This window comes from Gasterosteus aculeatus, chromosome 1, assembly GCF_964276395.1.
Source record: "Gasterosteus aculeatus chromosome 1, fGasAcu3.hap1.1, whole genome shotgun sequence".
In the NCBI taxonomy this organism is placed as follows: Eukaryota; Metazoa; Chordata; class Actinopteri; order Perciformes; family Gasterosteidae; genus Gasterosteus; species Gasterosteus aculeatus.
In genome coordinates this window covers 5763332-5788056 of record NC_135688.1, presented here as the reverse complement: position 1 = coordinate 5788056, position 24725 = coordinate 5763332, and the positions used below count along the sequence as shown (strand labels likewise).

General features: G+C 42.5%; 1 protein-coding gene across 4 annotated transcripts; it reads right to left on the bottom strand.

Annotated features, from left to right (window-relative positions):
- Nucleotides 1-16919: 16919 nt before the first annotated feature.
- LOC144409989 (uncharacterized) lies at nucleotides 16920-21766 on the bottom strand. Of its 4 annotated transcripts, none has more exons than XM_078105041.1 (3): nucleotides 18989-21766; nucleotides 17894-17986; nucleotides 16920-17768 (listed from the first exon to the last, which is right to left on the bottom strand). In XM_078105041.1, exons 1-3 carry the CDS (start codon nucleotides 21711-21713, stop codon nucleotides 17635-17637), a joined length of 2952 nt encoding a protein of 983 aa, XP_077961167.1. In that variant the 5' UTR covers nucleotides 21714-21766; the 3' UTR covers nucleotides 16920-17634. The 4 variants fall into 4 exon arrangements, with proteins under 4 accessions (XP_077961167.1, XP_077961168.1, XP_077961166.1 ...); XM_078105042.1 differs by having other exon boundaries at nucleotides 16920-17736; XM_078105040.1 differs by having other exon boundaries at nucleotides 16920-17986.
- Nucleotides 21767-24725: the final 2959 nt, after the last annotated feature.

Genomic DNA, 24725 nt, shown 5'->3' with positions numbered 1-24725 from the left:
GGGCGATTTGTGACGATTATTGTGCATATAATTTTAACATAATTATGACAGTGTACCACAAAACGGGGTCCCCAACCTTTTTTTCACTCACGGACCGGTTTCATGTTCATATTTGGCGGACCGGTCGTGCTCATCTCAGTGTGGCAAAGGAATACACAAAAAGAAAAATGTTAGGACACAGAAACAGATTGTTTGCAGCATAGATGCTTTTTTTGTTTACCTTTAATTCTTTTGTTTGTGCTTAGGAAATATCATTTGATATTTACCCTTTACCAAAAATTACCTTTGGAAAAGATGTTTTCTTTTCTGTCTCCCTGTCTGAAGAAGCCATGGTGAAGATATGGAAACACGAGGCATACCTTTCTGCGGTGCAATTTGTTGCACTCTCTTCCTGTATGTCTGTTCGGCTCTCTTTGTCTGCCTGCCTGTTTCTGTATCCCTCACTTTTCCATCCGCTATCTTTTAAACACCTTCTCCCGACGATGCACTCATGTCAGAACAGATACTAAAGGTCCCGGTGTGTGTAATCAAAGGGCAAAAGGAGCTTAAGTCTCGTTTTGGAGGGTGACTAAAGGTGTGAGAGTGAGGAGAGAGATAGAAAAAAAACATCCAAAAATGACGCAGGTTTTATTCACTTATTTATTTTCCTTTCCTTGCATCTATTTTTGGGTTGCGCTGTTTTTGAGTGTCCACGCTGCTTCTTTCTCGGTTCACTGTTCCAGCTGTATACAAATATATTTAAGAAACCAGCAATTAAAAGAGTTAAATCTTTAAAAATCTCACAGGCAACAATCCTTCAGGTAATATCAGACCTATGATGATGCATTTCCCTGAAGTTGTCTGGTATGTTTCCATCTATGTCTGTGCTTGTGCGTGCGTGAGTCATGGACCATTAAAAAGGTCAGAGTGCACTCACAGGAAGATAGTCATTCCCACAAAAACATCTTCTATCTGCATTTAGAAACATCTATATTTTATGAATTGGTGAAAATGGGTGGGTATGATGTTATTAAAATGTACTCACAACTACGCATACGTGCACACCCATTCACACAAATTCACACAAATAGACACAACTACACATTAAGGAAAATGTGTTCTGTTGCATGCCTCAAAGACGCTGCTGACACCTGCAAACGTGCATAAAGATAATAAAGAAAACCAACATAGAAATTTGAATGACAAAAAGTCATTCAGATAAAAGCACAATTTGTTCAATCTTAATCGAAGAGTTGACAAAAAAGTCTAAAAATCATAAGAAAAAAGTGGGAGGGTTCACTAGGCCTAAGCCTTCTTGGTTTGATACCTTGAAATAAACTTTCTCAATAATACATCATGGATCTTTCACTATAGTTGCTGGAAAAAAGACCTTGAACAGGATTACACTCACAAGTTTATTTTGGAATGTGTGCATATAATAATACATTAGTTTATTTATTTATTATTTATTTATGATTAGTTTATTAATTCTTTTGCCCCATCTATGCAAGAAGTGAGAGCATGTTAAGAAGTATACGTGTAGTAATTTGAACAATTATTCGCTACTATATACAGCTGTATACACAAAGAAATGCAGTCTACTTCACCTGGCACTGGATAGAAAGTATCACTACTAAGGCTGATATATACTGAAGGTGAGAAACGATCTGACCAGTGCTAAAAGGACTCTCGGTAACCAGTGAATAGGAAGCAACCGACCAATAAACTCTTATTCATTTATGCATTCAACACTCCCTTACTACCCATCCTTTAACAAGCATTTAGTTCCAAATGGGCCACACGTTGACTTCAGAGAGGACCGTCTGTGAGAAGTGTGGCCTAGGAGGGGAACAAGTATTGACTTCAAAGGACACATGCTTTAAAACACATTAGATTCAAAAGGGGTCTATTCAATAGAGCATTAGCTTCAAATGAGTCATCCTTCATAGTTTATTGACTTCAAACAGAGAGACGGAGGTGAACGCCATTACACCCAGTAACTGATGTGCAATGCTGGCGATGGGGCCGATGCTGCTGAAAGGAAAAAGTAGAACTTGATTGAACATTTGATGGATGATGTACGGGTGGAAATAAAAGCGTCCCTGTATCACAAAGATTTATTTCCAATTACCATACAGAATATATTGTGTATGAAGTTCATGTTCAGCAGAATTTTGGATTGAATTTGTGCAAAAAGAAAACCAATTTAATAGGAGTTGTTTTGCAGGGTAAATTTTAAAGATCAAGGTGCTTAACAGCTTGTAAAGGGAATTAAACATTTTTTAATCCTAACAAGTAGATAGCTGGTGGGTGATTTATTTTTCAAGTTTAATTAAAGTTGTACAAGTAGCTTGTGTATTTGGTAAATAATATCAAGACACATTACATTCTTGTTTAAGACTTAGCATAAGTGGGAAGTTAAGCAAATGCAATTTACAGAAGCTTTGTCCAAGAGACAATCAAGAAAAGTAATACTTATATCGAACCAACTATTCCATTTGCAAACATTCTGTGTGCGTGTTGCTGTCGATCCTAACCCTAACCCCTCCTAGCCCTAATCCCTCCTAACCCTGACCCCTCCTAACCCTAATCCCTCCTAACCCTAACCCTTGTTTTTTTTCATCCATGCTGTCAATCGAATACTGGAACTCTGACACACACACAAACACACGCAAACCAACAAACAAAAACGTCCTTTCACACATGCATGCATACACACACGTTCAAAAACAAATACACAGTACAAAGAAAAACAGACTATTGCCTCCCAGCGCTCTGTACACTTTGATGAAATCAATGAACATGTTGACAGACAAAATAAAGCAGTGATAAGGGGACAGAGACGTCGATGGTGTTGTGTTTATGTGTGCCTGTGTGTGTGTGTGTGTGTGTGTGTGTGTGTAATGTGGTTCAGTCCTTAAACCACCACGGAGGACATCCCTTCTTTTTTTGTAAAAACAGTGCATTGTATTAATGGATAAATAAAGGGTCAGCGTCCCCTTATCATGCTGTCTCTTGGCTTCAAGCTCACATTATTCCTCTGGATCAATTGTCTCTTTTCCTCTGGCATCTTTTCCTTCATGCACACTCTTGTGCCGTCCCCTGTTACACCCTCTCTCCTGTCTCCTTGCTGTGAAACTAACCCATAGCATTATACTACTAACCCATAGCATTATATTTTATTTTATTACTCGTGCACTGTTGTCTTGTTGTCCATTGTCGTGCTGTCTGCTGTTACGCACCAACCGCCAAGTCAAACTCCTTATTATGGCAATAAATGTTTCCTGATTCCTGATTTCTTCGTGCTAACATGCTCAAAATTAAAATGTAAAGGTTCGGATTTTAGCAGGTATATTGATTAGCATATCACCATCTTAGTTTTGCTTGTTAGGATGGTGACATTTAAATCTTTCAAAATAAAGTAAAGTCGTAGGCTCACAGGAATGCCATTTATTTTATTGGACAAATTAAGACTCCGAGCAAAATGTCTCCATAAATTTCGGAAGATCATCAGTTATTACAATTCATGCTGAGGGGAACACAAATGTGTTTACTAAATGTCATAACTATCCATCCAATAGTTGTCAAGACGCTATGCTTAAAACCACAAATGGGAACCTGTTTCTGCCGGATTAAGAGCTTTAGGGCATCATCAAATTATTAGGATGCATCCTACAGGCAACTTGAATGTCTACAGCAAATGCCATGTTATTCCATTTAATGAGTACTTAAAAAAAACATCCAAAACCTGCAACAGAAACCCTCACACAGCATCACGCAGTAGCTGTGGCCATCAGTTAGTTCGGTCTGTCCGGAGGCCTTTGTTTTCACTGTGTTGCGTCTCTACCTAGCTGGTCTAAATGTCAAGAGAGAAATGCAGTGGCACTACATTCATTTATAATACAGCCACCAAAAAGGAAAACAAAAGCAATGCTGCAATTACTTCATGGCTGAGCTAGCCGTCCGCTAACCCCAGGCTAGCCTCAGGTAGCCCCGAATTCAATGATGATTCACTGACTTTGACTCTGCGTGGGGACGGGAAGGAGGCGCTTTGTGTGCGTTCAATAGTCAATATGTAGGGCTGATGACAAGCCAGAGGGGCAAAAAACATTACCGATGGGGAGTTAGAACGACACTTGAGTGCATGTTACTCATTTCTTCGAGAACACACACCCTCAGTTGTTTTCGTGTGCGTTCATCGATGTCTCGGATAAAATAGAGTGAGAAGCAAGAGGCAGTTTTCAAGCGATTAGTCTGACCCCCCAGTATTAGCTCTTTATTTCCCTTGGTAGCTAAACATATTAGATCATCCTCAAGCCCTTTAGCTGCCCCCGCACACATACAAACACACACACACACACACACACACACACACACACACACACACACTCGACAGACAGACATGGTTGGGAACATACATGTGTCAGGTCTAAGAATTAAGTAAAAATGATGTGTATATCTATAGAAAAGAAGGTAAAATACTTGCTAAATTGAATTCTTAAGGTCATCAGCTTGCAGGGTAACTCATCTGCAAAAGAAAGTTGAAGGTCCTTCAACTCTAATTTCTGCCACTTTACCACAGAAATCCGGCATTTTAATCCCAGATCTGCTAAATCCAGTCGCCTGGAACAAATAGCATAGGAAGACTGACAAAGAGGATGGAAAGACTGTCAGGAAATCCATGGGAATGCTAAATGGTTGAGGTAAGCCTTGATGGGAATTGCCGATTAGCACAACACACTTTAAATACAGCAGTTGACTGACAGTATGAGTGACACTTGGATTAAAAAAATACATGGTGTTAGAAGTTATTCTTATTTCCTTCCAGATGGAGGGTATTGAGAGGGATTATTGAGGTCCCAGATGCATAATTCAACTTCTTTAGCCTCACCTGTTCTTTGAGGCTGAAATTCATCCCGGAGGGAGGGTTTTAACTTTCAGAACGCTGGTGCTGAGGGTTTTATTTTTAAGGTTTAACAACAGTTGTTCAGAGTTAAACGTATGCACTGCATGTTTAAAAGTTGGGCGAATGTAATACAGATACAGTACATAATTGTGTGCAGACCGATGCATCTTGGGCATAATAGCACACACTTAATTACACGCAAAATTGTAGTGACAGCACCTATCTGCAACCCACTGTAAGTGACCAGGGTTGAATAATATGTAATGACAGCTATTCATTATCGACACACTGGTGCTAGGGGACGCACACATTCTACCTTATGAGGTATAATGCTGCATCACACACTGTATGGTCACACACACATATTTTCAGAGTCTCAAGGAAATTCATGCATTTACATTCGTGCACATTGATAAATGTTTATGAATTCACAAATACCAATATGATTGATGATGTCAACAAAGAACTTGGTCACGGCTCAGGGCCCGAGACTCTCATCACTGATGCTTTTAATTTGATTTCAGAGTACTTTAGGCTCCATTTTGCCAGCAGAAGTAAACGTCTGAAGAAGGTTTTTCACCCCAAACTGGAAATCGGTTTGTGACAAAAACATTTTTTTACCATTTGCATATCATTTCTTTAGATAAATGTCAAATTTATTGAACATAATAATAATCTATAGGCTTTCTGTGCCTGCAACCAGGCTACGGTGTAAGCAGAGAGCACTCAATAAAGCAGCAGGGTAGCAGATAGTCGACCGTTGCTGTAGCACTTAGTCCACTTCAACTGTGTTGTAATTGTTTGATGGTTTAATAAAAATGAATAAACAAAACCCTCAAGTCTATTGCCAGGAAAACATTTTGATAGTCCTACTTATCTCTCCCCACGCCTTTTATATTGTGAAATTCTTTTGTGACACAATTACTTGAAAGGAAGCACATTTTAAGCCCAGGCGGGGGTTTGAGCTATTAGGTTTTTAAACTTTGTTTTCTCTACCACCCAGAGGGACGGTACAACGGCGCTCCGCTGCTCATGCTACAGTCATCAAAGCTCGTGGGAAATATCCATGGTAACAGTGACAAAGTGAATCCTGTGTTTTTCCATCATTTGTGTGTTACTGTGTGTGTCTAACATGAAACCTATCTGCTGGCGTTTATCACAGCTCATTACCACGACAACGAAAAAGTTAAATCCTCTTATGCCCATGAGCTGCATGGAGATTCACCAGAGTGCTCCTGGGAGATAAACGTCATTCACAATCACACATACACACACATATAAACATACAAATAGGTTACGCTGAGTGTTTGAGATTTATCCCAACACTCCGGGGAGATTCAAACTCATTATGTTGAAGATGTGTTGGGAGGCGAGATGCTTAAGCTGAGGCCAGAGCTGTGAGACCACCAGAGAATTTAGTCTTGGCTCCTCCATTGCTTCTCATTTACCAAACTCAGGCAGGGACCGACTACATCTGATAGCAGCCTGGCCATATAGTCACTTTGGAAGTGCAAAATCACACACATCGACATGTTTTACACACAAACCGAGTCATGGAGGCGGAAGGGAAAAGCACACACAGACACACACACACACACATCATTTGAATGATGAACATGCAAACGTGTGAGAGTAGCGATGGTTGAGATGAGATGAGTTAGCAGCACCATCATCGTTTTATGGCTAACAAGCTAATTAAAGGAAATAAAAATAACAATATATGTCATTAAAGCGTATTATATAGTAGGGTGATTTTTTATTCGTAAAAATAAATATATTTTTTTTGTTTATGTGTTTTGAGAAAAGCAATCGCGGTAAAACAATGTAAAAATCTAAATTGTACTTTAATGTAGTCCCTTGGTTAGCATTAAACTGTGTCTACCACAGGAATTTGGGGGAAATGTGTAGATTTCCAAGTTATCACACTGCAGTGTTGGACTGTCTGTTCAATCTTTGGTGTTTTTTTTGTCTTTTATGAACAGTACTTTCTACAGTACACCATATGTTTCACGTAATTTCTCCTCGTACCTTTCTCACTTTAAAATGACACAAATAGAGCAACTTCTTCACAGATTAAAAAGCGTGTTGGACAGTGCGCGTAACATCTGCCCTAACAGGTTCTACATGTTTCACGTATCTATATCTTTTTCTAAACCCTCCTCTCACACTTTTTGAGTTGCTTTGAGGTATTTGCCTCTTCACACACAAACCGCACCAGACCAGACTGATTTTCAGTCCCACACACTAACACTTACACACAAACACACAAATGCTAACAAATAGATACCAGCACACACTAATCCCGGGCCGGTTGTTGAAATTGCGGTGATACATTTCTATAGAATTGTACTAGAAGGCAAAATTGCATAAATGCAACTTGGGAGAAAACCTTTTCACCGTTCTGGGGATTAAATCTTCCTTCTAAGCCCAGATCAAATATCTGATTGTTCAGCCTGCTGCTGCTTCAAGGTAAAAGCAAATAGGCCACACATGCACACACATTTGGATCATATAGATTACTCCATTTCCTTTTTCTTAGTTGTTTCATATTCTCACATTGCCATGTACATTTCCTCTATTCACAGAATCCATGATCATTTCCTCCCAAGGAAGCTATAATTGCACCATCTTCAATTAAACAGAAGCTAATATCCCTGAACAAAATCCTCTTTAGTTGGTATAATACAGGTATCTTAAAACTGGTAAAGAGGCGGAGAAGATGGAGAAGAAGAGGATTTCATGAGGCAAAGAAGATCAGGGTTAGTTCTCATGAATATACTCTTTAACAGCAGACTGTCTCTAAAGAAGAAAAGCCTCTTTAATCCCAGCATTTATGTCTATCTTCACTTCTATTACCTTCTTTGCATTTTATTTTCTCGCTCTCTTGTCCGTCTGTCTGTCCATTTATTGCACGTTCTCCTGCTCCACAAACACGTTACTTGGCAGAGCAACAAGGGATGAACTTGTAAACTATAAAAAACACAGGTTTGCTTTGAAGAATGACAACACCTACCATTTCCATAGTTTGACTATTTGTTTCCATCAAGGACGCACTAGAATGAAACTGGTCAGTATTTGGTGAGGGAGCACATGAGAGTTAAAGGGGGGGGGGGGTCCTCTCATTATGCGTTCTCTCTTATCCCCCCTAATGCACCTTGGACTTCAGTGGATGTACTGCACACTGGAGACCATCTTTTATGAAGCACGTATCTGCAGAAATGTTTCATATGCCGTTTCCTTAATTTTTCTTTTAGTCTTTGGAGACACAAATACAAACTTTAAAATTGAGGATATTTCTTAGCTCCGTTTCAGAAATGTTGGCATAAATCGCTGACTGGTATGTAAAATACATTGCAGGTGCGGTCGCAGTATGTTTGTTTCTGTAATTCACCTTGGGTTGCAAATGATCATCCAATTTGTCAAATAGGCATATCCAAAAACATTATGCAAAACACGTTTTTTATATTCAGCAAAGTTGATTAAAATTCATGTTTCGAAAAGCATTCTGACATTTGATTAGTCTGTGACGTGATGTAATTTTTGTTCAGCCAACGCCACGTTTCATATTTTGACAAATGAACACAGTAAACATGGAATATAATGCGAACACACTCTGGCACTCATCAAACGTACACAAAAAAACACACACAAACACAAATACAAGCACCCGTGATACAAAGCAGGCATGTGGGTGTAACACGATGATAAGGGGCAGGGACTTACGTTCCCTACTGAGAGAAATAACAAACAGGTGTCCTCAGCAAGCCTCCATCAGTGTGTATGTGTGTGTCCCTGTTGAATCTGTGCTTAGATCGACTCTCTGCAAGTTTGTGCGTCCTTGTGTTACTTTATATATATATACCAATTTCTCTCTTAAGTCTATGAAAGTGCAGGCCTGTCATATATTTGTTGACAACAAGAAAGGGTGATCTGAACCTTCAATTCCTATTCTCAACCTCCTCAGCATGCAGACTAAACAAAGGTGAATGGACTATAAGGGCTGCCAAGGAGTCTGGATTGACAACTAGTACGAAGGAGCAGTCAGTTCTGGAGATGGGGGAGATTGACAGCCTTTGATTGCATTATTATGCATCATTCATGTTTTCATCTCCATGCAAAAGCTATTCCAGCAGGCACACTGGTGGACACAGACAAACACAAAAACCATACAATCTGCCGTACACACACATACAGTAAAAGATGGACTCAACCAAAAATCACTTAAACACGTCCTTGCTTCTTTCACTTCAATTCTGTTGATCAGCTAAGTCCTGGTGTCGATGTACCAGTAATGCATTGGATGAGTTCCCGAGTGCAGGAGGCCAAAATCCAGCCAGAAACTGACACTTGACAAATTCTTCCTGGCATTGAAACCGAGAGACTAACAGAGAAATCAGGGTGTGTGTGTGAAATGGGTTTTTGGTGTTGGTTGTTTTCCTGTGCAGAGCCTCAATGTAATCGTGGCTTTGTGTGCAGCCGGTCTGACGTGTATTCATGCGAGGCCGATGAGGTTTCAGGTGTCATTATCTTTGGCTAAGTCTACATCTCTCTCATCATTAATGTTTCATGTCTATCCAGCTCACACCCGAGATAACATTTGTTGGCACAAAAAAGGACTCGGTGTCTTGCTGTAAATTATGAATCAGGGGAGTCCAGAGTCTGAAGACAGAGGAAGGTTTGTGAGTCACCCACATTACATTTTGTAATTACCTTCTTAATTATTCATATCATCCTCCATCTCAGATCACACACATGCATTTCAAGGACAGGGAACACAGGGGCTGTTTGAAGTGTTTAGTAAGAGGACAAATTGGGGTGAATTTTTTGGAAAGTAGCCATGTTTTTAAAACGCACACACACACAGACACGCACACACAAAGACTAGCGTGGTCTTCAAAGTGAAATGCTGAACTAAATTGACAGTGAAAGTAAATTGAAACAGACTCAGAAATGATTTTGGAAAAAGTTTGTCCCTGGTCTCAATTTAATTACTTTCCCTTTCAATAACCTTGGTAACCCATAACAAAATAAAATTACTTTTTCCACTTGACTTTGCCTTTTAGGACCGAGGTTTAGTCTTGGAAACGCACGTTTAATAGAGAGTACATTCAACGCCAACCCAAGCAACCCAATTTGTCTCGTTGAACTTCTTTGGTTTGCAGAGCTTTTTACTTTTAAGGCAAGTTAGGACCATGATGAGGATTGTTAGCAGAGAACATCCTTTGCCATGTTAAAACTCAAGAAAGCTTTCCCTCCATATGGGGCTTCTGTATGTCAGGTCCGCTTGAAACCCAATGTCGCTTCACTTTTTGATACCACAGGAACACATATTTATAACATGGTGTTCAACGAAAAAGATGGAAGAGGCAGAAGAACCCAACAGTAGCAGCTACCAGGTAACGGGTTCACTTAAGTGGTATTTCCATCATTCCAATTATTGAACAGTAAACCAGAACAACAACAGTCTGTTCTTCTGTCGCATGATGAGGTGATGACAGTGTCAAACTATCTGCCTTCTTAAAGTGTGTTGGAATAAGACTTAGTGTGAACTTTTGATTTAAAGCTTGAGAGTTCAGGTCATCGTATTCTCTCACCAAGCATACGGACCATATCACAAATCCGGATTTCCCAGATACATATATTAGTCCAGGAAGTAGACTAAGATACTGGAGTCTTTAAAAAGGTGGAAGTACCATAGTAAGAAAGGGTCAGAGGTTTATTAGGTAAAGCGCTTAGGAAATGATAAAACAAACCCGTTCTTAATGCAACCCAGAATGGTCGTTATTAAAAGGATCAAAATGTTCCAGTCATCTTGTGAAGTTTTCAGAATAATATGCAGACTCGTACCATTAAAGTGTCATATAAAACTGCTCCTACCATCTATCATGGCACATCATCACCGATTACATTTAATTAAATCCATCCTTGTGGAATTAAAGACGTAGGAGTTTGAACTTGCAATTAACTGAAAATGCGTTTTACATAAAATGATTGCAAAAGTATAGATAAATATTTTGTGTTTTTACAGCAAATGCACAGGGGAACACTTCACGAGGTACCTCCGATATATATGAAAAAGCAAATATTGAGTTTCCTGTGCCTCAAGTGGTAGCTGCTCCGGGTCTGAAAATTTGCTTCAAGGAATGTCACTTGAGCCTGAATTTGACGAAAGGCAACAAGTTGGTTGGAAGATTTAAATACATATGAGGGAGTGGGGGGAGGGAGTGTGGGGGGGGGGTGCACTTCTGAAAAATTGAGATAACCAGGGGTCAGAAGCCTGCTGCTCATACCCGCTAGAGGCTCCAGGCTACATAACCCGAAGTGAGCAGAGCACAACTGAAACTCTACCAAAATAAATGGGGCACATTGTGGTTAATGCAGTAAGAGTGTATTGCTTAATCTACAGAGTATTCCTTAAGGTGCTAATACCCTCTTGAAGTTGATGATATGGTATTAATGTGATCTGTCGTGAAAAATGACTTATAATTTCCTTACCAATGCTCCAATACCCCAGGTTGTTCATTGAAATTAATGCGAGTGCATAAATATGGGCTGGATATGGTTAAAATATTGGTTGGAGATTCTAGTTCTTTTAGCTGAATTTATTCTCTTTCATCGGACGTTACATGAGCGCTAAGAGCAGACGATAAAGCAAAGGGACAACACATAGGTAGATACTTATTGAACATTTAAACAACGTTTAATTTGAAAATGAGGGAGGTTATCTGTTATCACTGATATCAGCACTGTCGGTATCTGTGTGTGTGTGTGTGTGAGCAGGTGTGTGTGTGGGAAATTTGCTTTAGCACTCCTCTGACCATCACATGTATTTGCACTCTAATGAAAGCATAGATTGGGAAAAGAGTGCAAAGAAGAAAAGTAAAATATGTAAATATTTATAAAACAGAAAATACAATTAAGTTGAAATGGGAGGTGTTACTTCTCTTGAGGCAGATCACTAGATGGATACTGCTATGGTTGATCACCCGAAGGCACCAATGAAGAAAAGGAGCATGTCTTACACTGTGATGACTGCTAAACGCATGAGATGAAAATGGATCGTACTGAGGGACACACACACACACACACACAAAGACACATTCTTCACCCTGTAGACCTTCCCCGGTAACAGCCAAATGTAATGCATACTGTATATGCAACCATCAGTCGTGAAAAACAATCTAAGACTCATTTTCAATTCATTCCTTTTCAGCCTGTCACTGCTCACGAACAATCAGTCAAAATATAGGGTTTTCTTGGCCTATTATTTGAGGCAGACAACAGCTAGTGTTGCAGGCAGGTGGCTATTAGTCCTGATAAATTATGAATCAGCTTAACCAGACTGTCAGTCTCCTGCTGGAAGTCAATTAGAATTGGTTGGCGGTACATTAAGACTGCAAAGAATACAATATTTTAAGAGAGCGAGAGAATGACTGCATGCATCTTGGCCTGCATTTGTCTGAGTGTGTGCTTGAAAAGCTTTTGTTATGAGTGGTGTGTGTCACTTCTGTCACGAAGCTAAATTTAAGGTTGCAGCTCACAAGTCTGTGTGAGTGTGTGTGTGTTTGTCTGGGTGAGTGCGTATAGGTGCGGACGTGTTATATTGTGAAAGTGCTGTTGACAATAAATAGATGGGAATGGCTCTCTCCTCGCGGCGCCATTCTGATGGTGTATTATAAAGACAAATGAGCTGACAGCGAGCAGCTTTGCTCAAACCACCAGGTCTCAATTGACCCCCTTCTCGCACACAAACAAACGCGCACACAGCTTAATGACACCACGTTTAACTCGCCCTAACCAGAGTCCATGGGAAAAGACCAAGGTGGGCTCATATCAAAGACCAATTACAAGAGACAGTTAAACGCATTAAAGGGTAATTAGATCTACGCTGAATGTTCAGCTTGTTTTCCGTCGAGGCCTTTTCTTCTTTTCCTTTTCCATCAACACACCAGTATCTTTCATTTTCAGCTCCAAACAAAATCTAAACAATAATGTTGAGATGGTATCCCAAGTGCAGTGAGGTGATCTGTAGAGATGTTCACTAATTAAGCAGAGAATACATGTTTTATATTTTTTTGAAGATACAGATAGCTCATTTTGAGAAAATCCATGTTAATCAAGTAGGGCAAGAAAAGCGTAAGCTTACTACAGCAAACACAATCATACATAACAAAATAGATCTTGGAATACCATCGTGGGGGAATTGGTGCATCACTGAAAACTGGAACCTTGCCGAGAAAAGGAAAGGCTTCAGATGGCGACGCATCATGGATCGAAGTCCTAATCCTCCGAGCGCAGCTCAGCCCACCAACTTCAATTATAATCATATTTCTTTTAGCTGTCTGACTCTATACCTAATTGCTCCTCTGTCAATCCTTCATTCTGTTTTTATAGGTTGGAAAAAATGAATTGTTATCAAATGGCATCAAATGATAATTCTACAGCCAAATAGCAAGTGCTAACCCTTGACTAAATTGATATCATCACAAGGGGGAAATTGCAATGGGAAGGTAGATACGGGCACACAAAGCCGCCCACTGACACAAACACACACACACACACACAAACACACGTAGATTGAAGCGATTCCTCACGCTGCTCGACCCTGACCTCGGCAGTAATATCTGGCTGCTCCTGCTGCCCACTTTCTCACCGCGGAGACGTCAATCACAGGGTCGCGTGGCGAGAAGGTTAGCGGGTGGCTGTCAGTTCCACAGCACAGGCGCCGAGCATGTGTGTGCCCGCAAAAACACACACAAACCCCAAACTACCGAAATCTTTGAATGCAACTATACATTCAAACGGATACATTTTGGAAGTTGCCTGTATCTTTCTTAATAGATGTGGCTTCAAACAGACTTAAGCCATCGTATTTTGTGGATGTACCGTCACGTCATGGACACAATCATTGTGTCTTTGTTTCCCAATGACCTGTCAAACCTCAAAGAAAGACCTTCTCTGTGCACAAAGCTGCAAACAGGCACAGACATCTCTCTACCTCAGCATATTTTCTCACCATTAGGATGTGTTTACCCTCACTAATATTTGCACAGGGTGGGGGGGGCTATATCATTGCTGCCTCGCCCTCGTCTCTTCATATACCGGGAGGGTAATGGCGGTTTTATTATTGCCTCGTGACATCCTCTAATTTGCCACGAACCATCTTCTCTGTAGTTTTGCACACAAAAATACTGAAATGGAAGCGAGGTTGCCAGCGGCTGCACGGCTCTCACAATTAACCTCCGAGAACTGCAATGTGGGAGAAATTAGACTCAACTTCAGCTTTAATTACAAAACAGCAGGGATGTGCTGCACACACGTGCAGATGATATGCAGAGAAACGAATATGCCCAAACAGTTACAAACCCACATTCAGTTGCATGTATTTTTATGTAAAACAGTCCTATACATTAACACATCGTTTTTCAAGTTATGAACACATTTGCACAGAAACACAATATTATTCTATCGCAAATATTTCAGCTTCAAATGAGACATTGCGACGCCTTTACAAATATTGGAATGCATATTTCATGTTTTGATTAAAGGTTTGGCCGGCAGTATCTCAGCATCTTTCAAGGTACTGAAAAGCATCAATATTAATAAATGTAAGCCAACTGTCTTCTCTTTGCTCTTTTTGCATTATGAATGACATCACATAACATTAGGCTGCCGGGTAATGATAAGAGGACAGTAGAGCCGGTTTGATGCGTTATGCATGAAAGGACTTCTTTCAACCCTCCCCAGTTCCAGTCCCGGCAAGGCTCGTTTGCTTGAAGCCATTTTGATGTATGCCTTTGTGAGACCTTTGTGTGGGCCTTTTTGACTTTCCAAACTTCAAATTCACAAATTCAGAATCCATTTACTCAGAGACTCACTTTGCGTCTGCCAAGTCCTCAGGCTGGAACCAGTCATTCATTGGTTTAGCTAGGTAGTAAAATGTTTAGTTTCTTTGTTTTGTGGAAATCTGTGAATTTGAAAAAAAATCTTCTCTAGCTTTCCAATGTGCTCGCGTGGAAGAGTTGAGGACAGGGTGAAGAGCTCAATGCAGCAGTTCATAGTAACGGCATCTTGTTCTGTACAGCGTATTCTCTGAGGAGGCATTCAGACCATCATACAATCATAAACTGAACTGTTTATCTTGGAACTAATACCACAGATAATGCTTACCAGAGTCATGGAGTTCACTGAGTGGTGTTTTGGACTCGATTCAACTCGAGTCATTTATTTCTAACAAAGCCATTTATTTCATTGTCTTAGTAGCTTCCATCAAGGCCGAGCCCGAACAAATCTGTTTTTGGTTCATAGTTTGTAGTGTGACATGCACTTAGTATTAGCAGTAGATCAAGCAGTTTGAGTTATACCACCCTGACCTAAAATCAGTATCAGTATGGCAGGTCAGATAAGCAGATGAGCTTCTCTCTGCTGCATCTGCATTTGCACGCATCGGATAGCTGTCCTCCACCGCCGCTCAACGAAGCACTTCTCACTAATCAGCATCTGAGAGAAGATTCATCTGAGATCTAACGGGCCACTCACCGTGATTATAACAGTGGCCATTTTTGTGTTGGACTCTCTGCCTCAATATCAGTTGACCTCCATTTAGCAGCTTGTGTCTGGTACAAACAGAGTTTAATTTGCTCCGGGTCAGAGAACAGTTGGTGCTTCATTTCTGTTCTAACCACTGTTTTGTGGTAATGTGGTGGATGCGTATGAGAGTCTGTGCTTCATGAGCTATTGCTCTGTAACCAGTATCTTGTTCTATCACATCGGGCCGACTATTCAAATATGATCATCCCGAAAGACAGACGGGCTGAAAATTCAGAAATAAAAACACTCACATCGTCAGAGAAAACTATACCTGACAAACAGGGACAGGCGCAGAAGAAGAAGAAGACAGACGGACCAGTGAAAAGACCAACACACATGAATACTAATTCATAAAAGATCCCAGTGCACATTCATTGAAATGTCACTACAATTTCCCCTTCCTTTTCAATATAGAAGATTATTTATTATTTCATATACACAATGTATGAGCTGCAGTCCTCTGCACAAGTCATAATGAAATGTATGAACCAGCCACAGCGTACAATGCACAGAAAGTGAAAACAAATTCAATCCAACAGTCATTCTCCACGTGTACATACAGCATGCATATGAGTTTTAAGACTGTGCATGTGTGTGTCCATTTGTCAACAGTCCCTGCTGTGTAAGTGTGTACAGGCCTGCATGCTGTATGTACTGTGTGGGACATCGCTGCATGTGTTCTGCACAGGGCATGTCTAATTATAATTCTCACAGGGTAGCCTACACGAGGGCTATGTAATTAATATTCAACTGGGTCCAGTCAGAGAGAATCATTGGTAATTAAGTGCGCAGACCCATTTGCTGTCACCCTCCTAAAAGCTCCATATCCTGGTACATGTAACATAGTAAAAGTTGTGCATGTGATTAATGTAAACGTGAGAGTTGACATTCAGTAGACATCTTCTTAAAATAAGCTTTATCTTTTTTCTTTTTTGGGGGGCGGTGGATTTTATTGATTGTATAAGGCTTTGAGGCGGAAATTTAAGAAACCTGGTGAAAATAACCCTTCAAAACATAAGGAGACAATCGCTGGGCAGATTGTTTTAACTTGTTTAGGTTACTTCTTAAATTGCATGTTTGGCTACTTAGCCATGATGGAGCGCACTACTAGTTCCACTAAAGGTACAATATAGATTAGTCCATTTAAACACAGAAACAACTTCAATAAATCCAGCAAGATTGACACAAAGGTGTTCAGCATTGGACCAAATATAAGCTTATGCATAGGAGAGAAATTTAAAATTGGAGAGCTAACCAAGGACACATACTTGATTAGAGAGAGAAGAGATATATTGGATCAGGATGAGATGGCATCTGCTAAAACAGTAGGGGGCAGGACCATACATGCAGGGACACAAACTCACAGGTGTTACGGACCCCTCGATAAGGTGACGGCTCGTTCAGCCGAGGGGTCAGCCACATAAAGAAACGCGATAGGCAGGAAGCGATGCAAAGTTCTTTTTATAGTTTTCCAACCTCCAGCCTCTCCGTTTTACACATTAATATATCACAATAGTAGCTCGAACACAAAACACTGGTCTCCTGGTGTTGAGGCCGGGGCCTGGCGCTCTCGCAGGTCTCCTCCTTCTCCCGGCGCTCAGTCGCTCTCCCCTCTATATGCTCAGCCTGAGCCATCACCGCAACCGCTCTCAGGTGCGCAGGGGCGGAGCCTGCACTCAGAAGGGCCAAACCAATTAATAATCACAAAAACAAACTCAGAAGGCTGTGGCCGTAACACTTCCCCCCCTAGAGGAAGAATCATTTTTTTTTTTTTTTTCTTTTCCTCCTTCCTTAGAGGGAAAAAGAAAAACTGATTCTGCATGGGTTCATACAGAAAATCCTGTTCCTAAATTAATCCGCGAGACAACGCATCTGCAACTACGTTGTCAGAGCCTCTTTTATGACGGATCTCAAGATTGTACGGCTGAACCATTAAGGCCCAACGCATGAGTCGTTGATTTTGGTTATACATTTTGCTCAGAAAAACAAGTGGATTATGATCTGTATAAACAACGACAGGAGACGCACTAGCCCCCACGTAAACGTTAAACTGTTGTAATGCTAGCAACAGAGCTAAGGTCTCTTTTTCAATGGTTGAATAATTCAACTGATGACTGTTGAACTTAGCTGAGAAGTATGATACGGGGTGGCCTAGGTTGTCAGCACCCTCCTGGAGAAGGACAGCTCCCACTCCAACCGCGCTGGCGTCCACCTCCAGCTGGAACGGACGAGTCAGGTCTGGGGCGGACAGCACCGGTGCACTGCAAAGGAGAGATTTTGCCGACAGGAATGCCTGCTCGCATTCGTTAGTCCAAAGAAAACCCACTTTTGGACTACACAGTGTTGTTAACGGCGCAACAACAGTCGAGAAGTTCTTGCAAAAACAACGATAGTACCCCACCATTCCCAGGAACCTACGTAGTTCTCTCCTCGTAGTAGGTGTTGGGTAGTTGAGCACAGCAGCCACCTTTCCGTCCCGTGGTCGCACTTGACCATTTCCCACCTGCTTCCCTAGATACGTTACAGAAGCTTTTACAAATTCACATTTTTTTAGATTTAACGTTAAGGAAGCAGCGGACAATCGGCCAAACACGTCATGCAACGTTAACGTGTGTTCCTCCCACGTAGACGAGTAAACGACGACATCGTCTAAATAAACAGTACAGTTAGGAACCCCCCCTAAGACTGTGGACATTAACCGCTGAAATGTTGCGGGCGCGTTTCGGAGACCGAAGGCCATACGCGTATACTGCAGAAAAGCGTCGGGGGTTACAAACGCAGAGATTTTAGAAGCCCGCTCGGTGAGGGGCACCTGCCAATAACCTTTCAATAGGTCCAATTTGGTGATGTAGTTTGCACCCCCAAGACTATCCACACAATCGTCCACACGTGGTAAGGGAAAGGCATCCGCCACAGTGACGGAATTGATCTTTCGGAAATCGGTACAAAAACGAAGGGACCCATCAGCCTTCGGCACCAGAATGCACGGCGAGCTCCAGGGGCTACTGCTCGGAACAGCGAACCCACTCTCTAGTAAATATTGCACCTCAGCTTTCATTGCCTCTCTCTTAGTTAATGGACAGCGGTAAGCATGTTGCTTGAAAGGTCCTGCACGGCCAACTTCGATGTCATGCTGGATGACATTAGTTCCGGGAGGTACGTCATTGAACAGATTTGGGAACTCCTTTATCAGGTCCATTACGTACCGTTGCTGTTCGCGAGATAAATAGGCCAGTCGAGAAGGGAGTGAAGTTAAGACTTCCGAATTTTTGAAACACCCCCCGTTTAAAACTTCCATAGAGACATGCAACCCATCATCCTCAGTGTCGGCAGGTAAAGCATAAGTTACCAATGAGACCTGCTCGGTGGGTACCTTAGCTACCGGATCGTCAGGGGTGGTCGCTTTCGGTTCAACACGACATAAATAGGGTTTCAACATATTTATGTGACATACACGTGTTTTTCGCCTCCGTTCTGGAGTGTACAAGATATAGTTAGTTTCATTCAACTTACCCTTGATCACGTACGGACCCGAAAAACGGGCCGAGAGAGTGGTCCCATGAATGGGGAACAACACGAGAACTTTATCTCCAGGCAGGAAACGACGCACCACCGCTTTTGTATCAAAGCGTTTCTTCATCTTCTTTTGCGACAATGAAAGCGCTTCCTTCGCCGTATTACAGGCGTCTCGCAAACGTTCCCGAGTACGTGAGACCAACTCGAGAACGTTTGTTTTCGCGGACAAACCTCTATCGAGAAACTCTTCCTTTAGCATTTTTAAAGGACCCCGGACATCATGCCCGAACACGAGCTCAGCCGGACTGAACCCGAGAGAGTCCTGTCTTGCCTCACGCACTGCAAATAAAACTAACGGGACCCCATCATCCCATTCCTTTCCAGTCTCGGTGCAATACTTGCGAAGTGCGGATTTTAACGTCTGATGCCACCGTTCTAAAGCTCCTTGCGACTCAGGGTGGTAGGCACTTGCGACGACATGAGCCACTCCAAGAGCCTTTAAGGACGTACGGAAAACGCGAGACATAAAGTTTGAACCCTGATCGGTTTGGACCGTTTTCGGCAACCCAAAGGTGGTAAAGAATTTTGTTAGTGCCTTAGTTACCGTCTTGGCCGTGATGTTACGTAACGGGATGGCTTCCGGAAAGCGTGTCGCGACGCACATGATTGTTAACAAGTATTGGCACCCGGACTTAGCACGAGGGAGTGGACCGACACAATCAACTAGCACGCGCTCGAATGGTTCGCCGACGGCAGGAATAGGACAGAGGGGAGCCGGCGGCACAACTTGATTAGGCTTCCCATTGACCTGACAGATGTGACAGGTTTTGCAGTATTGTGCAACATCAGTTTTTAAACCTGGCCAAAAGAAATGCTGGAGCACCCGGTTATAGGTTTTAGTGATACCGAGGTGTCCGGACCAAGGATGGTCATGGGCCAGTTCTAAGACCTGTGATCGAAACTTCGAGGGCACCACAATTTGATGCACCACATTCCAATCGTCTTGCTGCCCAGGATTTAGCGATCGACTCCAGTGACGCATTAGCACCTTATCGTGCCAGTAAAACTGGTGATTACGCAGCGATATTTTCCCCTTTTCAGCACTCGCCCGACATGGAGTTAAAGATAAATCTTCTCGCTGCGCTTCAATCAGAGTTTCGCGCGAAACAAGCAAATTAGTAATGAGATCAAAGCTCCTAGCTGACCCTGGAGTCGTTTTGGGCGGCTCTGGAGGATCAGCCAGCACGTCAGTTCCCAGAATCTTGGGAAACACAGAATCGCAGAGTATATTACTTTCCTGAAGGTCATGTTTTGCTTGGGCTCGTGTCACCACGGCGCTAAACACCCCTGGCAGGTTTCTAGCAAGCACATCCGCCTGAGAGTCGTTGTGCGGGACGTCGACCACTTGCACCACCGGCATGACTTTACCCCCAGCTATATCGTTACCCATGATAAAGTCAACGCCTCTCACAGGTAGCGAGGGACGCACTGCCACCTCAAAACATCCAGACGCCAACTCAGACGAAACGTGCACCCGATGCAACGGGACAGTCACAAAACCCATTTCAATACCCTGCACCACCGTGCTGGTATTACACGCGGAATCAACACCAAAATCCAGAACATCTGCTAATATGAAGGACTGAGACCCCCCTGTATCCCGGAGAATTCTTACCGGTTTTCGATCCTCGCCCCTCTCACCTACTGAAACAAAACCGCGGAATATGAACGGCTTGAAACAGCTGTCTGGGGTCGTGGGGGACACTGCAACCGCCGGAGACAAAGTTTTCACCAACACCGAGCCTCGCGGTTGAAAAGATGAAGAATCTTGTCGTTCTTGTTTACGTTTCAACGTACGACACTCAGCCATACTATGACCCATTTTGTGACAGTAACTGCATTCTCGATTAGATTTCGGACTGGGAGGACTCCATTTACTTCTCGAGTCGGAAAGATTTTCGTTCTCCTTCACGGCGGAACCCCCAGAATCAGACGGACGCTTATAAAACACCGTTTTGTGCATTAAAGCATACTCGTCAGCTAACACCGCAGCCTGCTGAACAGTGCTGACTTTTTGTTCGTTCAGATACAATGCAGTACGTTCAGGAACACAGTTCTTAAATTCTTCGATCAGCAACAGCTCTCGCAAAGAGTTATAGTCAGTTACCTTGCACGCCTTGGTCCAGCGATCGAATAAGATGCCTTTTTCCCGAGCGAATTCAACATACGTTTGCGACGTGCCCCTTTTCGAGGTACGGAACCGTTGTCGGTAATGCTCAGGAACAAGTTCGTATGCCCGTAAAATTGCAGCTTTCACGGCTTCATACTGTACGCTTTCCTCTAACGAGAGAGATGCACATACCTCCTGCGCCTTACCTGAGAGTTTACATTGCAACATTAGTGCCCAAACCGCGTTTGGCCATCCTAAAGCTAACGCCACTCGTTCAAAAGCTTGAAAATAAGCTTCCACTTCCTTTTCCCGGAAGGGTGGAACGATCGAGATGTTTTTAGCCACGTCAAAATGTGTTGAAAACGGCGCTACCGAATCACCACCAGTACCAACTGGTTCGTCAACGCCTCCCGACGGTGATGGACCAGGCGACGTAACGGGATCACCTTCGACCAGAGATGTTTTGACAGTAGATTTCTTTGGTACCTCGGGCGCAGCCTGTAACTCCAACTCCCGCAGTCGTACTTTGGTATCAGCATCAATTCGATACATTTCGATCTGACGCTTCAAGTCATCTTGCCTTGCCTGAGCTCGGTCCTGGGTCTCCAACAGGACTGGCGCTAAGCACAGCCCCGCTGGCTTACTCTGTCTAACCAGAGAACGTGGATCACCCGAATTAAATTAGATCACTCGAATTCCTTAGCTACTATCCGGACACAGATATCCCGGACGAGCCCCCATTTATGTTACGGACCCCTCGATAAGGTGACGGCTCGTTCAGCCGAGGGGTCAGCCACATAAAGAAACGCGATAGGCAGGAAGCGATGCAAAGTTCTTTTTATAGTTTTCCAACCTCCAGCCTCTCCGTTTTACACATTAATATATCACAATAGTAGCTCGAACACAAAACACTGGTCTCCTGGTGTTGAGGCCGGGGCCTGGCGCTCTCGCAGGTCTCCTCCTTCTCCCGGCGCTCAGTCGCTCTCCCCTCTATATGCTCAGCCTGAGCCATCACCGCAACCGCTCTCAGGTGCGCAGGGGCGGAGCCTGCACTCAGAAGGGCCAAACCAATTAATAATCACAAAAACAAACTCAGAAGGCTGTGGCCGTAACACAGGTGAGGTGCAGAGGAACACTGAGGCACACAGGTCAACGTACAAGCTGCCACTTAAAGGATGCTTTTTCCAGTGAAAATAATGATAAAGGAATAATCCCCAGAAAGAAAACCCCCAAAATACTGCGGGCACACATATACACGCATATGTTTAAAACGGCTAACATAAAAAAGGCATCTGGAAAATGGCACTTTCCTTTTCCGGTATGTTCTCATGCAACCTCTGGGTAAATTTTACAATTTCTTAATAAAGGCAGAAACCATCGTCAAAGCGAAAAGCAATGTTTGGCTGCAAGTCGGCTGATGGAGCAAAAAATGGAAACTTGTAGATGCATAGTTTACATTGGTGCTCACAAAGTTTGCTCAAATTAAAAATGCAGCATAGATACAAACAGCTGAGTTTTATAATGCGTTTGAAAAACAGTTTAAGGTTTGGAAAGTTTTGAAAATGGTTTATTGACAAAAAAATGCATTTCTGTAATTGTTTGCTAAATGAAATGTGTATTGTATTCCAATATAACGTGTCGACGTGGCGAAATAAAATCTGTCCTAGCCGTGTTTCTAATAATAGTCTGTTGTCTCTCATCGTTGAGATAAGTCGACGCCCCCAAACTTATTAGAGCTTTTCACTCTTCCACCTCAAATATACAAAAATAATCGGACAAAGATCTGAATACATTACCAGTGTCAGAGGAAATGAGTGATTACAGTCACGATAAGGTAACTAGTACCTGTGATGGAGAACACTTCCCATCGCTGACGTGTGTACCAACATGTTTGTGTGCTTGCAGCTGACAACATCTGCATGTTAATGGCCTTAAGAACGCCGTGTCTGCGAGCGTGTGTGTCCAAGGACGTGAGTGTTTAAGAGTGTGTCGTATCTTCTTCCACTCATTATAGCGGGACACATCCAGGTGTGGCATTTACCTCTGACCTCGGCAGGCACAATTACTAAAAGGCCAAACTCGTCAGTGTGTGTCCATCACGTGCTCCTCTCCTCTCCTCTCCTTCCTTTTGCCTCACCACTTATTTCCTACACAACAGATTTACTGGTGCCGCTAATCTGACGTGAATACTTTTTTCCGGCATTCTCGTAAAAAAAACGCACCGCAGCTTGTTTTTATGTCTTTTAATCTTTGTTTCTCGTTCGTTCTCCGGTGACTTTTCTCAGCGCTTTAAATCAGAGATTAAACAAAGTTTCTGAGTCGAGCGAACGAGATAAAAACAGCACGATGGAGCAAAAGGACAAGGGATGGAAAGAAGGAGATAAAGACAGAGGGAGAAGGGAAGCCTGATTGGGGGCAGCCGCGGGCCAGCTTCCTGTCCCTCTTGCTGCCTTCTTCCCTCCGTCGTCCACTCTCTCCCCTCGTAGGGGATGAAGAGATTAAGAGGAAATTACACCGAGTCCTTCTCTTCGACAAGGCAGGAGAAGTGGGGAGTCGGAACTTCAAACAACTTTTGAAAAGACGGGATCAGAGGTCCTGAAAAAAAAGGGGCTGGACGAGGAAAAGACCGGCAGTCACGGAGGAAGAAAAAGACAAAAAAACCCCAAAAGAAGTCATTTGGGATTCGAGGTCACGGTAGATGAAGGGAAGGGGACAGAGAAAGAAGTGAATTAGAGAAGAAACTGAATCTCTATGTTGACCCCGGAAAGGAGGTTATTGTGGTGACGGAAAAGTATTTCCACGTAACTAAAGGCCACGAGACTGACACCGAGCTACGAGGGAGGGCTGCGTTTCTGCAGCAAACGAGCTCCTTCACGTAATGAGCGAGAAGAGAAGGTGCCAAAAAAGAGGGTCGAGTGAGGTGAGTTGCTTTGTACGTTGAGTTGAGTTTCACAAAGTAACATTAACTTTAAATACACTAAATAAATACATGACACTGTATATGAAAGCTTTGCACTTACCTCGTGTTCTTTACCTAAGAGTTTATCCACTGTTTCTAAATAAACTCTCTAGATCTGTAAGAGCAGTGCTGCACAGACAACCACACCAAACACAGACATATCTGATGTGGACATTGTTTTCAAACCACTATAATCTAAATTAAATGCAATGCGTGCAATTGAGCGGGATTTAATAAAGCATTGTTGAACTTAAGAAGATTCCAAAATACAATATTTGTATTTGATCCTGACCGTGCGCATGAAGCAAATCCTCTCTCTCTCAAACTCACACATTCAGCTTGCAGTGGAGCGTTTCAGGGGCAGACGAGGGGAAAGCGGAAATCTCAGCGGAGATACGGGTGAACGGGATCAAATCTGGTTGACAGAATAGCAAAGAGTGTGGAAAAAGTCAAATGTGTGAGTGTGTGTGTGTGTGTTTGCAGGTGGAGCGTGTGTTGAAGGCTTTCCCATACATCACCAGACACTGATGTCTTTGTCACCTATTACACTGCGACCATCCCTGCGCAGTATCGGTATTTTTTAATATTGTGTTTTTATTAAATTT